At 41.2% G+C, this 15,522-nt stretch overlaps 1 protein-coding gene across 4 annotated transcripts in view; it reads left to right on the forward strand.

Moving 5' to 3' along the window:
• Positions 1-332: 332 nt before the first annotated feature.
• Positions 333-15,522, forward strand: part of DDR1 (discoidin domain receptor tyrosine kinase 1) — a 119,025-nt gene continuing 103,835 nt past the window's right edge. For all 4 annotated transcript variants that reach the window (XM_089656932.1, XM_089656933.1, XM_089656935.1 and 1 more), the window contains exon 1: positions 333-903. In XM_089656932.1, the coding sequence (XP_089513058.1) occupies positions 899-903 (5 nt within the window). In that variant the 5' untranslated portion in view covers positions 333-898. The remainder of the gene's footprint in view (positions 904-15,522) is intronic.

The raw sequence follows: 15,522 nt of genomic DNA on the forward strand, positions 1-15,522 counted from the left end.
TACTGTCGATTGAGAACGGCCATAGATTCATCTAAATTCGTCTGGTCACCCCTGAACCAGCCAAATTTTGATTTGCCTATGGCCAACTTAAACCATATTTACCCCATACTGCTTATAATACTGCTGATCATACACGTCTAGCATCTTAACCCATATATGAATAAAAGTGCCTCTAGCATAGGCCTAGCTACCTGTATCAGGCTACCAAGGCTGTCTGTCTGTGATGGCTGCCTGTGGCGCTCTGTTGCAGGGAGTCTGTGTCAGCATGAGTTATAGCAGCAGGTGGTGAGAAGGAGGGGGGCAAACAGAGACGCACAGACTGGGGAGGGGGGAATACATTTGGGAAGTGGGACAGAAAGCCAGAGCGACTGAGACTGGTGGAGAATGCAGAAAAAGGGAAATGTTTTGAAGGACGCACACTGCAAGTCTTAGAACGCAATTTCAAAGTGAGAAGCCACAGGAGAGCAAAGAAAAACTGTCAAAAGACCTGTGCATTAGGAACAAAAATAAGAAAATATGATGCAAAGGGATACTGACAAGCTGTGACAAGTACACAGCAAAGACATATATGGGAGAGAATCAACAGCAGCAAAGAAACCAAGTTTAGGGGCACAAAAGGGCAAAATAATCCACAATTAACCAACTTTTTGAGGTGACTAATGGGGCTGAGCAGAAATTCCCATTCCATGATTGGACAGCATGTGGGAGCAGCTGATTCGGACACACTATAGGACTGGCATATTGTGTGAGAACTGCAACTGTCAACAGCACGTAAATACCCCATAACTCTCTGCTTACTTCACAAACTTTGGACTAAAGAAAGTCTCCAGTAGTGGAAACGAGGATCCCAAGGAGTCGCTTAGTTGCAAACAAAGGAAGATCAAAATAAAGTCAACCAATGTCGTAAGTAAAGTTTTTGATTGTTAACTAGTACGCTTGCTGTATATGGTCTGATAGAAGCGTCCTGGATGATTTCAGCATCACTTGGGCATGTAAAGTCAACCAATTTTGTAGTCATTTTTTTTTACTGTTAGAAATATGTTGGCTAAATAGTATGCCAGCCTTAGGCATCTTGATAACAGCAAATTTTGTGATCAATTCAACCATTATTTGCAATAGTTGGACATGTAGAGGTGAGCGAATGAATACTCCTGATCACTGCAAGTCATGGCTCAGTTGGATTTTCGAGTTTGTTAGAAAAATCCTGACTAATTACCTTTTCTTCCTTTTTAATATACAATTCTTGTGCAAGGATGGCTAGAGGTCTATGGTCAACCAAAGACAAGTATTTTCAGTATTTGTTTTCAAGCATTTCTGGTCAATGGATTACCATTTTTTGCACCATACATGTGCCCTGTTTAGGCCGTAGCTCAATATCAGAATACAGGGTGGATTTACCATGCTTGTTCACACTGCTTAACCTCCAGGACCCAGCACGACCTTTCCACTGCAATATACATGTGGTGTAAAGATATGATATATCCCTTTTCACAAAGCAGATTATCCTGGTGCCAGGTTCTTGGCACTTTTGGACCTGCATCCTATTGGCGTAGAGACTGCTAGATTAGGAAAAGGAAAGTACACAACAGGACAGGAGTTAACTTGCCCTCCAGAGGATTTACCCACCTTCCTGACCAGGCCATTTTTGCGATACAGCGCTGCATTAATTTAACTGCCAATTGCGCGGTCATGCAACGCTGCACCCAAAATAAATTTGTGTCCTTTTTTCCCACAAATAGAGCTGTCTTTCGGTGGTATTTGATCACCTGTGCGTTTTTTATTTTTAACGCTATAAGCAAAGACTGCCAATTTTGAAAAAAACTATATTTTTGACTTTTTACTATAAAACATATCCAGTAAAAAAATTAAAAAATCTAATTTCGTCATAAATTTAGGCCAAAATGTATTCTGCTACATGTCTTTGCTAACAAAAAAATCCTAATACATTTAAAGTAATTGGTTTATGTGAAAGATAGAGCATCTACAAATGGCGGTGTATATATACTGGATTTTTTTTTTAACTTTTATACTAGTAATGACGACAATCAGTGACTTATAGCGGGACTGCTGCAGGTATTCTGACACGGGGGGGGGGACTGACTAACTGCCACTACATTCTAATGACACTAATACAGTGGTCAGTGCTAATAAAAAGCACTGACACTGTACTAATGACACTGGGCAGGAAGGGGTTAACATCTGGGGCGATCAAAGGGTTAACAGTGTGCTGTTTTACTAACTGTGCTGTGTGTGTTTTACTAGGGAAACATGCTACTGTGTATTTCTCTGCTGTGCAGAAAAGTACACAGCAGCATGTTACTGCTGGCAGGAAAGAGACCTCTGTTGTTTACACAACTCTCTCCTCTCTCACTCCTCCTCGGCGATCACTGGGTGCCGGCTCCAGTGATTGACATCTGTAGCCGCCAGTAGTAGCGTGGGTAGGGCGGTTGGCCTGCCCCCTACCCGGAAATTCAAAATCACGTGTATATATACGTGATTTTACGCAGCCCTGTAGCAGTAGTTCTGCTATATGGTGGTCAGGAAGCGGTTAATTCGTGTAAACATCTAATTTAAGGGTTATATTAGAATATTTTAAAGAATTATTGTTGTGAGGTGGTTATAAGTTTTAGGGGAGGTATAAAGTGTATCAAAAGCCAAACGTTTGTTCCTGTAGACAGCATGGGGAAGAGCTAGAACCTTTGTCAGATTTTTATTGATGTTTGTGCAGAATATGAAAAATTCACATTCTCTCTGTGTCCTGGTGACCATTGTCGAAGGGACAGAAAGTGAGAGAAAACCCAAGATTTTGAGTTGTCACCAGAACAGAAATGGAGGGGAAATCTTACAATGGGGGCATTTGTTATGGTGACAACTGTCTAAGAGGAATTTCTCCTATTTTAGAGGAATTTTCTTTTCATTCCTTTTGTGTTGTTGAGATATGAAGTGAAGTCCCCAGTGGGACACAGGCATCATTTAACATAGTACAGATGAGATTCAAAATGTGGATTAAGTTTCACTTAATATTATATATGACATTTTCAGTTTTTGGGGGACAGCGCCATACTACACCCCAATGAACCATTGAATAATTCCTTCTCACACTTCAGAAAGATGGCACATTCTCAATAATAGAGATAGTGTGCAAGCCTGGTCTGGTGATCTGGCAATTCTGGAATTTGATGGGAAGGTGTGTGAGAGTATTTAAGTGCTGGTTAAAGCTTACATGGGTTACCATTTTCTACAACTTATAATTTAGCTGGCCAGCAAGTCTTCGTTGAGATGGGCACTGACACCCATAGCCCATGTCTGGGTTTGGTGCTGTTCATCTGCACCCACAGAGCTGTCAAATTGGGCATAGCAGCTGTGTCCATGCAGCCACTGCAACCCAATAAACATGAATGGGCTGCCTACATGCAGCGCCTTGAGCCTAGAGACACAAAAAACCCCAAGGGGATAATTCACAGGCTATGGGAGTCCGTGCTTGTCTGAATGAGAGCCAATGTAGGAGTTCCTACATGGAAAATGTACTGATCTATTGGTTTTAGCCATCTTCAGGTCTATGCACACATGGGGCTGTATCTGAAGGTCATCAATCATGCCTGGGTAATTCTGTACCTGCACTCATCAGCAACTTTATTAAGTACATCTTGCTAGTGCCAAGAAAATATCCCCCACACCATTACACCACCACCACCAGTCTGAACTATTGATACAAGGCAGATGGATCCATGCTTTCATGTAGTTTACACCAAAGTCTGACCCTACCATCTGAATGTCTCAGCAACCAGTCTGCCCATTCTTCTCTGACCTCTGACATCAACAATGCATTTTTGTCCACAGAACTGCTGCTCACTGGATATTTTCTCTTTAATGAACCATTCTCTGTAAACCCTGGAAATGGTTCTGCGTGAAAATCCCAGTAGATCAGCATTTTCTGAAATACTCAGACCAGTCTGTCTGGTACTAACAACCATGTCACGATAAAAATCACTGAAATCCCCTCTCTTCCCTGTTCTGATGCTCGGTTTGAACTTCAGTAAGTCGTCTTCACCATGTCTACATGCTTAAATGCATTGAGTTGCTGCCATGTGATTGGGTGGTTACCAGGGGCGGACTGACCATTTGGAAACTCAGGCACTGCCCGAGGGCCTGGGGTCAGTAGGGGGCCCCATGAGATGCCCCTGGTACCTTTTTCATAGGATTTTTTGAGTTTGGGCAAGGACACAGAGGCCCCATGATCCCCTATTGCCCGGGGGCCCCATGAGTTGTCAGTCCGCCCCTGATGTGTACATGTGTCTCTGTGCGTGTGTGTACATGTTTCTGTTTGTGTTATCAAGCAATTGAACAGGTGTACCTAATAAAGTGGCCAATGAGTGTATATCTGATGCTGATTACTCATGCTTGTGTATACCAGCAAACCCCAAAGGACCTAGAGAGGGAGACAGATTTAAACATTTTTTTTACAGGAAAATAAAGAAAATGCTGTTATATGAGTATATTCAATATCAGGACAGGAAGCAAGGGTAAGTCCTCCCTAGCGGTACACAGACAGGAATAATTTAACAATAAGTGTAGCCGATGTCCTATTCAAAACTGAAAAAAATATTCAACTTTAAACCAAACTAATGTTTAAATGAATATTGCCTAATATTCTCCTCTGTATTCTTAGCTGAATCTTGGTGAACGTTGTGTATTTATTGCAGAGCTGAGCAGTCATCCAGCAAGAAATGTTGTCTTTGTGCACGAGTTTCCTGTAATAAAGACCAGTCACTGCTGCTCTCTTTCCTTGTGCAGGATGACTGGTCTTGGATCTGCCCCCTCCTGTAGTTTTCTGCATGCAGCCTCTAGTGGGAGGAGCCCAGAACAGCTCTGTTCTCTGCAAAGGCTTTGTGCAGCACAGTGATATCACCTCTATTTTTACAGGGTAATAACTAGGCTTGCAAAGGCATTTGGTGCACACAAAGTGGATCTATATCCATTGTTGGTTATTGAGCAACATATTTAAAGTATTTGTGAACTGTAACCTTTTAAAACAGCCCATTCTGTTTAAAATTGAAATCAAAGGCAAAACATTTGTGTGTACATACAAAAAAAAACATTTGAACAATAACAACTGAATAGTAGATAACATATAGGGGCTCCCATGTATGGGAGTATTTATGGTTCAGCAGAGGTTTTTGGAGATGTTTTTAATACACTTTTTATGTCTATTTTTGTACAATTAAAAGGTTATTCATATATTTTGGCCACTGATGTATGTTTTGTATATGGACTAGCACAAAAACCCATCGGTTCTGGAATGAGTCCAAACTAATCTTTACTGAGGTTGGTTTGTATCTAAAACTGATTAGGGACTCCCAGGTCACTAGTTTATGGACCTTGAGGCAGCTTTATCTTTGTTTATGCTTATAAAAAAAATTGTAAATAACTTTTTTCTTTTTTATGTAAATGATAACTACAGTCTGTTCTCAGCTGCATAAGGAGCTCTGAGAGCTAGGGGAAGAGAAGCAGCAGTACACTGGTCTTCCCAATCAATGGCTGTGCCGGGTGGGGTGGTTGTGTCAGCACAAGTCTAATAATTGGAGAAGAGCAGGCTGAGTTTTCAGCACAGACAGTAAAGTGATCACACTATACTCTCATGTCTAATGTGGTCAGTTTTTAATAGGAAAGCAGAGGGGCTGAGAAGAATACCGGGGATGTCACACAAAGGAAGCAATACAAATACATGGTACAGCAGACACATAAGATACAGTATCTCCCAGAACTGAGTTCACCCCTCACATTTTTGTAAATATTTTATTCTATCTTTTCATGTGACAACACTGAAGAAATTACATTTTGCTACAATGTATAGTGAGTGTACAGCTTGTATAACAGTGTAAATTTGCTGTCCCCTCAAAATAACTCAACACACAGCCATTAATGTCTAAACCGCTGGGTGGACTCACTTCTGTGAGATACTTTGTATGAAATGTTGGGGATAACATTCTCTTTAACTGAAAGTTTTTGAGGCTGGAGTTCAGCTTTAAATACATAAACAGTTGAAGTATCCCTAAAATAATTACCTTACATCTGCTGCAAATCAAATGCATATGCATTAAATGCTACCATGTTTCAGGGAACAGGGGATTGTTTTCCAATAAACATAATGAATAATTCATAAACAATTAATATTCTTACCTTGTTCAAGTACATGAAGGTGAATACAATTTTCTGTTATGAGATCAAATTGAATTTGCAATTGATAATCTTTGTGTGCCATTCAACAGAAGTCACTGTGGTGCGAACAAAGCAATCAATTACAGCATTTTTAAATTTTTCATTCACTCACTGAAAATCTTCACTGTAGCCCCACTTTATCTCCTTAACTGTTGCAGATCTGTTTTTAAACATCCTACTTTTAGATTGTTTCTCCATGAAAACTGAGTCTTGGATTTATAAGGCAAATTTAATAAAGGAGTAGTTTTTAATCTTGCCTATGATCACAGCAAATATCCTATTAGATTAAAGAGAAAAATTTAAGAAACATGCCCTGAAACCCCTTTAAGACACAGAATAAAGTAAAAATGTTGTTTAACAAACTCTATAACCAGTAATTAAAACAAATGCGCTTTCAAGGAGAAAGAAGTTAGTCATGTGGGTTTTGCTGACTGCACTAAAGATGGAAGAGTGACTTTCTCTCTTTCAGATTCCGTCTATGAAGTGATTATGTTGTAATGTTTATTGAATTAGATGATTAAGGCGTGCTATTGTGAGCACTGTAGCTCTGTCCTTGTGGGTAGTAAAGTCACGACAAAGGCCAATGAAGCGTTTACTACTGAGATATTATTGCCCTAAATAAATCATCTTTGAACAATATTCTTAAAAGACTTTATCTGATTTATATATGAGTTCCATCACAATGGGGGGGGGGGGGGGGTTACAAACACAAGTGCATGTATACATTCCACAAGCTGACTGTTGACTTTCTTTTGAAAGTTATCCATTGGCTGTACAGCCGCCTGATCATTTGCTGTGTCCCGTGGAACTGTGCACCCTACCGGGCAAACCCACAGGAATGCTTCCTGGGCTCCTCTGTCCCACCTGCGGGCCTGGGACCTGCATGGTGGAGCTTACCATGTGGAGAGGAAGGAGACCAGTAAATATCTGTTCACTAATCTGCCTAGCTACAAAGAACAAAGACGTTTCTGTCATCACTTGCCCTGGCTGCTGAGATCAGGGAAGAAGGTAATGGAGGGCGATCTGTATTCCAATAGCTTCAATGGAGGGCAGGTGAGACCCTTGGGGATTTATTTATTAAGCTGGAGAGTGCAAAACCAGGTTCACATCTGCATAGAAACCAATCAGCTTCTAACCTCAGCTTGTTCAATTAGGCTTTAGCAATAAAACCTGGAAGCTGATTGGTTTCTATGCAGACGTGAGCCTGATTTTGCACTCTCCAACTTTAGTAAATAAACCCCTTGATGTCTCATTAAAGTGAAGATATAACAAAGACATTATATCACAATGGGGACTTTTGGTCCCCTAGGTGATATAAATAAAGTTTAAGTGGAAAAATTGTCCACAAATTACCCATTTTTTGGTACAATATAAAAGATGAGCTGCACCAAGTAAATAGATACCCATCATGTCAAGCTTTACCCCTGGTTCACATTAGCCCACATCCTGTGGGCTGGTTGCAGGTGTAAGAATCTATGAGATTGGCACCTGCATCGCATTTCTCTTGCGAGATGCGTGGGGGTGCCATTCATTCTGAATGGCAACTCCCCTGCATCTCATCACGCAGCGTGATAGCGGGTGCGGGAAATGCACAGAAACTGCGAGGTCAAAAAGACCACGCAGTTTCCCTGCGGATGCCTTTTGTAAAAGGTGCATGTACCTTTCGTTGCATGAAATGCGGGCATGGCAGACCATTAAAATGAATCGGCCCGCACTAGTGTGAACTGGGCCTTAAAATTGGGCATGCCTGCAAAACGATGACCAACTTCATTACTTTATATTTTCCATAGATGACGCTTTAAAAAGCTCTGCAGGTTAGAAGCTCTACATTATAATTACCTGCTATTATTGGTCCTAGAATTATTGCCCTCCCTTTGACGTGTGTGGCGATATGTAATATGTATAGGGCAAGTTTTTGTACATAGGTGCTCCTGACAGGTGTGTTTACTTTCGTATGATCGCATACGTAGGGTTGAAATGGGCTCATATTTTTGGGGGGGTTTCTAAGTGTGTGAGTGTAACCTAATCTATTGATTTTATGTGTCCTAAAATGAATTTCAGTGTATTTTTTACTGAATATTTGCACTTGATAAAACATGCTGCCCGTAAGGCACCTTAAAATACTGTCATTTGAAGAACAGCATAGATGCTAACATCAATGACAATGGTTACAAGGACAGTAAGAAATATTAAATTCTGTTTATGGGGGGATAGGGAAGCCTAGCAAGCTTTTGTACAGGGTACCATAAAATCAGGACACAGCGTTGGTTGCATGGTTGGATTCTGGTTTGCTTTCTCTCTAGTGTTTTGCCTAGTTCAGACACATCTGTGTAATGTTTTGGCAGCGTTACACTTTGATTGCAAACATTCAAATCATTTAGCCCAAAACACCCCTTTATCTCATTCAGGTAGGCTCATATGTAGGGAAGGCTATGGAGCACCCCCTTTTGGACAGCAAAAATTATTTGACTGAGGCGGGCTCCAAACTGGATGGAGAAGTTCCAGTCTAGTTAGATACATTGCTTAGTTCAATTCAGTAACAGCTGAAAATTGATGTCCTGTTTGTTCAGGAATTTCTGGCACATATTGAATGCTTTTCCTGTAAGAAGAAAAAAATTCAGTTGTCAGTATTCAGTAAGCTGAACCTTTGAGAAATCCTATTAATATTAACCATCTTCTACAATGGTACTACTTACTGGGCAGACTTTATCTCCAAAGCTGGCAAAGTTGCCTAGTTGTCTTTGAATGACACAGCCATGTCAAAATCCCGTGGACTGTTGAAGTCCAGCCCAGGACACACATTGAAAGGCAATAAGTTTCCAAGGGTGGCAGTGAAAAATGTACAAGTGGTGGTAGCCTCACAGCCACTCAGCAGGGCTGGTAAATGTCTGATCTTTAGTTGCTGACATTCCTAAAATACTGCAAGTACACTTTCCTGCAATAGAAAATAAAAAAGACAGTACACCCTCTGGGTGCAGGATGTAGGGGAAAGGAGAAATTTGACAAAACTGTCCTGCAGAATTGGGGTCACCTGATGCAACAATCAGCCTTGAGCCTTTACCTGGTGGTGGTTGTTACTTAGCAATGTTGTGCAAGTCTCTTAAGTGTATGATTTATCCTAATCAAGAAAAGTAAGGTTGAATGCTGGGAGTTCAGTCATTAAATATCCAACAGGTTTGTCTATGTGCTTATGCCCTGGATGGAGATCTGTTTTTTTCTGTCTCTGACTGCTGTTTGACTGTACATGCCTTCCCTTGCAAACTTATGATGCGATTTTCCATGGTTGCTGGAAAGAAAATTGCCTGATTAACACTGTCAGTCTCCATGTCACTCCCTTATAGCTATTGTGTTCTACCTGTGGGTTGGGGGGGGGGGGCACGGTGAGCCGCCCCTGCTGGGACATTGTATTCTGAGAGCGACTCCCGCTGTTGTCAGAATACACAGATCAGCAGCTATAGCTGCTGATCAACATTTTTTTTTTTTTATTATTAGTGCCCTGGACATTATTTTTGAGACCCTTATCTGGCCTTCAGGCAGTTGCCTGTGCTTCTGTTTGCTGCTTTGACCATCTTTTAAGAAATGACACCGCTCAAGCATCTTTCCTGCCTGTTGTCAGCTCATTGAGGGATTCCTCTGACCATCTTCTTGCTCTCAACATGTCTGCTCTGACCATCTTCTAAGAAATTACATCACTCAAGCATCTTTCCTGCCCGTTGTCAGCTCATTGAGGGTTTCCTTTGACCACCTTCTTGCTCTCAACATGTCTGCTCTGACCATCTTCTAAGAAATTACACCACTCAAGCAACTCTCCTGCCCGTTGTCAGTTCATTGAGGGTTTCTTCTGACCACCTTCTTGCTCTGAACATGTCTGCTCTGACCATCTTCTAAGAAATGACACCACTCAAGCATCTTTCCTGCCCGTTGTCAGCTCATTGAGGGTTTCCTCTGACCACCTTCTTGCTGTGAACATGTCTGCTTTGACCATCTTGTAAGAAATGACACCACTCAAGGATCTTTCCTGCCTGTTGTCAGCTCATTGAGGGATTCCTCTGACCACCTTCTTGCTGTGAACATGTCTGCTCTGGCCATCTTCTAAGAAATTACACCACTCAAGCATCTTTCCGGTCTGTTGTCTAGCTACATTGAGGGTGTAACAAATTTTATGATGCCCATTGGCAGCAGGAGATCAAGTGTGGAGGATATTCTTTCTTTCTGAAAGTGGTAAACCTCTAATACGCTTGGGGAAAATTGTACTGTCATAGGTCCCTGAGAAAGAGTGCTTTATGGTGTTTTCATTTTGACTTTTATTGGGTAGTTGTAAAACGGACTAGTAGTTTAGTGTTGTTTTTCACTTGGTTGTGTTATGTTTTATACAGCTTTATAATCCCAGTCCCAGTTCCTGTCCTTTCCTTTGCCAAATCCCAAAAGACGATCTGAAGTGTGCACATAGCATCATAGCATATAAAAACTGTAAATGAACGAAAAGTAGTGTGATCCTGAATTTATTGCTGAATGCGGGGGAGTGAAGGGCTACTAATGCTTAGGTACAGGATGGGGGCTTTCTGGATTTGTATTCATCAAGCAGTCTACTGCTGCCTCTCCCTCGTGTGGAGGGGACAAATATTTAGGCCGTATGCCAACCTCACGGACACTGATGGCCTACGTACGTGTTCTGTTTCCATCTCTCAGTTCCTCCTGCTCCACTGAAGGAGGCAATGGCTCATCCAATATGATCGATATTGGGCTTAGTCAGGTTCATAATATGTACCAGTCTGAAAAAGGAAGGCGTCTGAGAGGTGCTGGAAGTGCCTGAGATATGATGGTGGGCAGGAAAGAGGTTATTTTCAGAGAAAAGTAAAAACTGTATTATGCATCCCGGAGATTTTGCAACATGTTAGAAAATACTGTATCTGTAGCAATAATAGACACTAGCACTGCTTGTTGCTTGTTTATTAGCATTGGCAAGAGAGTGGCCTGTTACCATTGAGGCTGGTATCATTACCTAGTGAAGTATTTCATTGTGACAGATGGGTGGAAATATATAAACCATCCTCAAAACCAACACACTGCAACGTGGCCAGGTGGAAGCAAGGCATGAGCAGTTAAAGTCAATGTAAGCCCTAATTTGATGACATACAGGTTTCTGAACACTGAGTATCATAAACTATTGACTTTTTTCAGCCACTTTGTGTTTGAATGCACTCTCTCTAGCAGGAGCTGTATGTCACTGCTGATGGGGATAACAATGGAACTTTGAGCACTCAGTGTCAGTGCAGCTGCCTATAGTCTCCACTGGAATGCTAAAGAGTAATTGGTTGTCAGCTGTCACCCTATAATCAGAAGTGCCTGAACAAGAGTCTTTCTGGTAGGATCACCAGGTATTCTGTTAACAAACGTTGCGGTGATTGGGTTTATATACTGTACTTTAAAGGAGAAGTACAGTCACAGCTTTTCTGACTATACTTCAATGGATCACAGGAGTGCAGTTAGTTCTGCACTCCTGTGACCTGTTTTCAGCCTACAGTGGGCTGAATCCTGCTGTCGGCTGATGTCACAGAGCTGGTCCAGGCTCTCAAAGGATCCCTACCATATGGTCGGGATCCACCCAGAACCCAGGACTGGAACGTGGCCCAGTCTCTCAGTGATCCACCAAGAGACTGAGCCAGCTGCTCCCACCTTCTCCACAGCCTAGCACTCCAGTGAGCGCTGGGGGGGGGGGGGGGCAGAGCAGAGAGGCGGTGACTGACATTCCTGACTGAGCGATCACGGTCTTTGATCGATCAGTTCTCTGTACAGAGCCAGCGGGGGACAGATGCAGCATTGGATTATTTTTTTTAATCAGCTCAAACTTCTTTTAAATATTTTGGAAGGATTGACATGGAGAGTTTTCAACAAGTCTAAAAAATCTGTGCAAAAATTATAATTTGCAGTGGTTCAAAGCACTGGTTGCTCCCCCTTTGGAAGCCCTAGCCAGCAAGATCTTCACCTGTATGTGGTTTTGAGCTGTCAAAATAGTGCAGAACCTGGGCAGTATGTAAAGTAATCAATAAAGTAGACCTGTCAATAACTTTGCAAATCTGTGTTAACGAGTTCCTGACACCACAATGACTTATGCAGGCCATAGACGGTGAGAAAAACGGCCGATTTTTCTTTAAAAAAAAAACGAAAAATCGGTCATTCAAGCGGCCGACGTTACCATCAATGGTAAAAAAAATCGGCCGATTTTCATCCCGTCTACAGCCGGCAAAAAGTGTCCCTGCAGAGAGCTCCGCTATTTCTTTGACAGTTCTTTGACAGTTCCTTGACATTTACAGCGGTTGCAACATTGTATCTATTTGTTTCCATTTAGGATACAGATGTTTTTATTCGGAAACAAATAGATACAATGTTGCAACCTCTGTAAATGTCAAGGAACTGTCAAAGAACTGTCAAAGAAATAGCGGAGCTCTCTGCTGGGACACTTTTTGCTGGACTGGAATTCCTCTTATTTTTCATCCTACTTCTTCTTTTTCTTCTTCTTCATCATCATCCTCTTCTTCTTCTTCTTCTTCTTCATCATCATCATCCTCTTCTTCTTCTTCTTCTTCATCATCTTCTTCTTCCTCTTCATCATCATCATCCTCTTCATCATCATCATCCTCTTCTTCATCATCATCATCCTCTTCTTCTTCTTCTTCATCATCCTCTTCTTCATCCTCCTCCTCCTCCTCCTCTTCTTCTTCTTCTTCATCATCATCCTCTTCTTCTTCTTCATCATCTTCTTCTTCTTCCTCTTCATCATCATCATCCTCTTCATCATCATCATCATCATCATCATCCTTTTCTTCATCATCATCATCCTCTTCTTCTTCTTCATCATCATCCTCTTCTTCATCATCCTCCTCCTCCTCCTCTTCTTCTTCTTCTTCTTCATCATCATCATCCTCTTCTTCTTCATCATCATCATCATCATCATCCTCTTCATCATCATCATCCTCTTCTTCTTCTTCATCATCCTCTTCTTCTTCTTCATCATCATCCTCTTCTTCTTCATCATCATCCTCTTCATCCTCTTCTTCATTATCATCCTCTTCTTCTTCTTCTTCTTCATCATCATCATCCTCATCCTCATCTTCATCATCATCCTCTTCTTCTTCTTCTTTTTGTCTTCCTCTTGCAGGTCACTGCTCATGCGCAGATTTTTTATCGGTAAAAAATCGGCCGATTTGCCCATCATTGCCGCGAAAATCGGCCGATCGGCAAAATCGGCCGATTTTTTTTCCAACTTTACAGATAAAAAAAAACTGCCAAAATACCGAAAAACGGCCGAACAAATAGCCCACTAACGATCCGAAAATCGGCCGATTTTATTTTCGGCCAAAAAATCGGCCGATTTTCGACCCATCTATGGCCTGCATTAATCTAGGTTCACACCTAAGCATTTTCTGCAGCATTTTGCAGAAAAGCAGTACAGTCCATTTAACATGATTTCCTATGGGACATGTTCACATCTGTGCGTTTTCACCCGGTGCGTTTTTTGGAAAGGGTCAGGGATTTTTTTGAACGGAACAAGTTGCATTTTTGGTTCTATAGACTTCAATGGAAATGCTGCAGAAAAGCATGTATTGCGTTTTTGCTGCGTTTTTTATGCATTCTGAATCTGCCTAGCAGTAAGAAAAATTTAAATAAATGATTTAAAAAAAACGCAAAACAGCAAACATGTATAAAAAAAGCAAGTGCAAAAACGCAATGCAGAGACGGTTCAAACGCAACCTGCATAGTTGTGAACCTAGCCTCAGCCAGCATCTTAGTCCAAGAAGTCCAAATAAATCTAGTTAAAACTAGATAATACCTGAACAAAGAAAACGTCATCTTTCTGGAGAGAAAATGAGATGAGGGCATTGTCAGGGGGAGTACTGTGATCTCTAAGACTCCACCTGAGCATTTTATAGCCTGAAGTTTGAAGCTCCAAAAATGCTCAAGGAATAAAAAATCAATTATTCTCTGTGGTGGTGATTCACATCTCCACTGCAAAATGCCTGAAGCTCAAAACATTTTGGAGCTACTTCTGTAGCTCGATTCAAGTAGAGTGATGCATTTCTTAAGCAGCTGAAAGCAGAAATACATATAAACAAATGATGTAACAGATGATAGTTTTCTCTATTGGCTACTACAAAAAACGCCAAAGCTCCAAAACACTTGGAGAACGTTGTCCAAAAAACGCAAGAAAAACAGGCAAAAACGCGACACTCAGGTGTGAATGTAGTCTGAGAAAGGTAATAAATACTTGCAAATGTTACACTTACACATTACCTAGCATGAAAAATATATCAGGTGACAGGTCCACTTTAAACTTTATACTGTGCAGTTATGGCAGGTGGTGCTTGAATCAGTTGTGTGGCTTAGAAGTAGATCAGTAAGGGTGGTCTTACTACCATAGATTCCTGCCAACCTTGTGTACAACAGTAAGGACAGGATAAGGTCATCTTATCAGGACACATTATTCTGAATATGGCCATTGAGCAAAGCTGAAGTGGGATGTAGTCCTTTAGACACACATTCCCTCATTAGTTATAGTTCACACCATTAGTCCTTTACTATGCCACACATGTGAAACCTAAATCCAGTATGTCCAGAGGGTCAGACAGTGCTTATTTATTACAGTGAAGAACACTGCTTAGACATGCAAAGATCATGATAAACAACAGGTGATATTCTTTACCAACCAACTAACCAATCAGCAGCCATCTTTTTTATTTCTAGCTGCTCTAAACTGTAGAAATGTCAAATCTGATGGTTGGTCTTTAATATGTACACTTTGTAAAGCTTTTTCTTTGTGCTGCTTTGGTAAATAATTTTTAGTCCTCATGCACACGGGACGTTTTTACAGCTGCTGTTTTTGTTTTTGACAGTTTTTTCTACAGCCAGTAAAATTCTCAGTATGTTATCCTATGTGTCCATGCACACATACACTGTGATCAACGTTTTTTGGCTGCGACGTTTTTTGGCTGGAGAAACCCCCCCCCCCCCCCAGAACTAGTGGGTTTCTGCTGTAAAAGCACTCTAACGTGTACAAATGTGGCAAAACGCGGTAAAACGTGGTAACAAACCGGCATTTTTGGACTTTTTTGAGCAAAAAAAATATTTTTGGTAAAAAAAAAAAAGCTAGAAAACGCTAAAAAACACAAGCACGAAAGAATGCGGCAAAGTGCTGCTAAACGCTAATGCAAAAACATTAAAAAACCTTACACAGCTGTGTTATCAGCGTTATCAAAACACCCAATGAGCATGGAGCCTTAGGCTACGTTCACACTAGCGTTTTGT

The sequence above is a fragment of the Staurois parvus genome, unplaced genomic scaffold, assembly GCF_062004578.1.
Source record: "Staurois parvus isolate SC_StPar_1 unplaced genomic scaffold, SC_StPar_1.0 ptg000950l, whole genome shotgun sequence".
Taxonomy (NCBI): Eukaryota; Metazoa; Chordata; class Amphibia; order Anura; family Ranidae; genus Staurois; species Staurois parvus.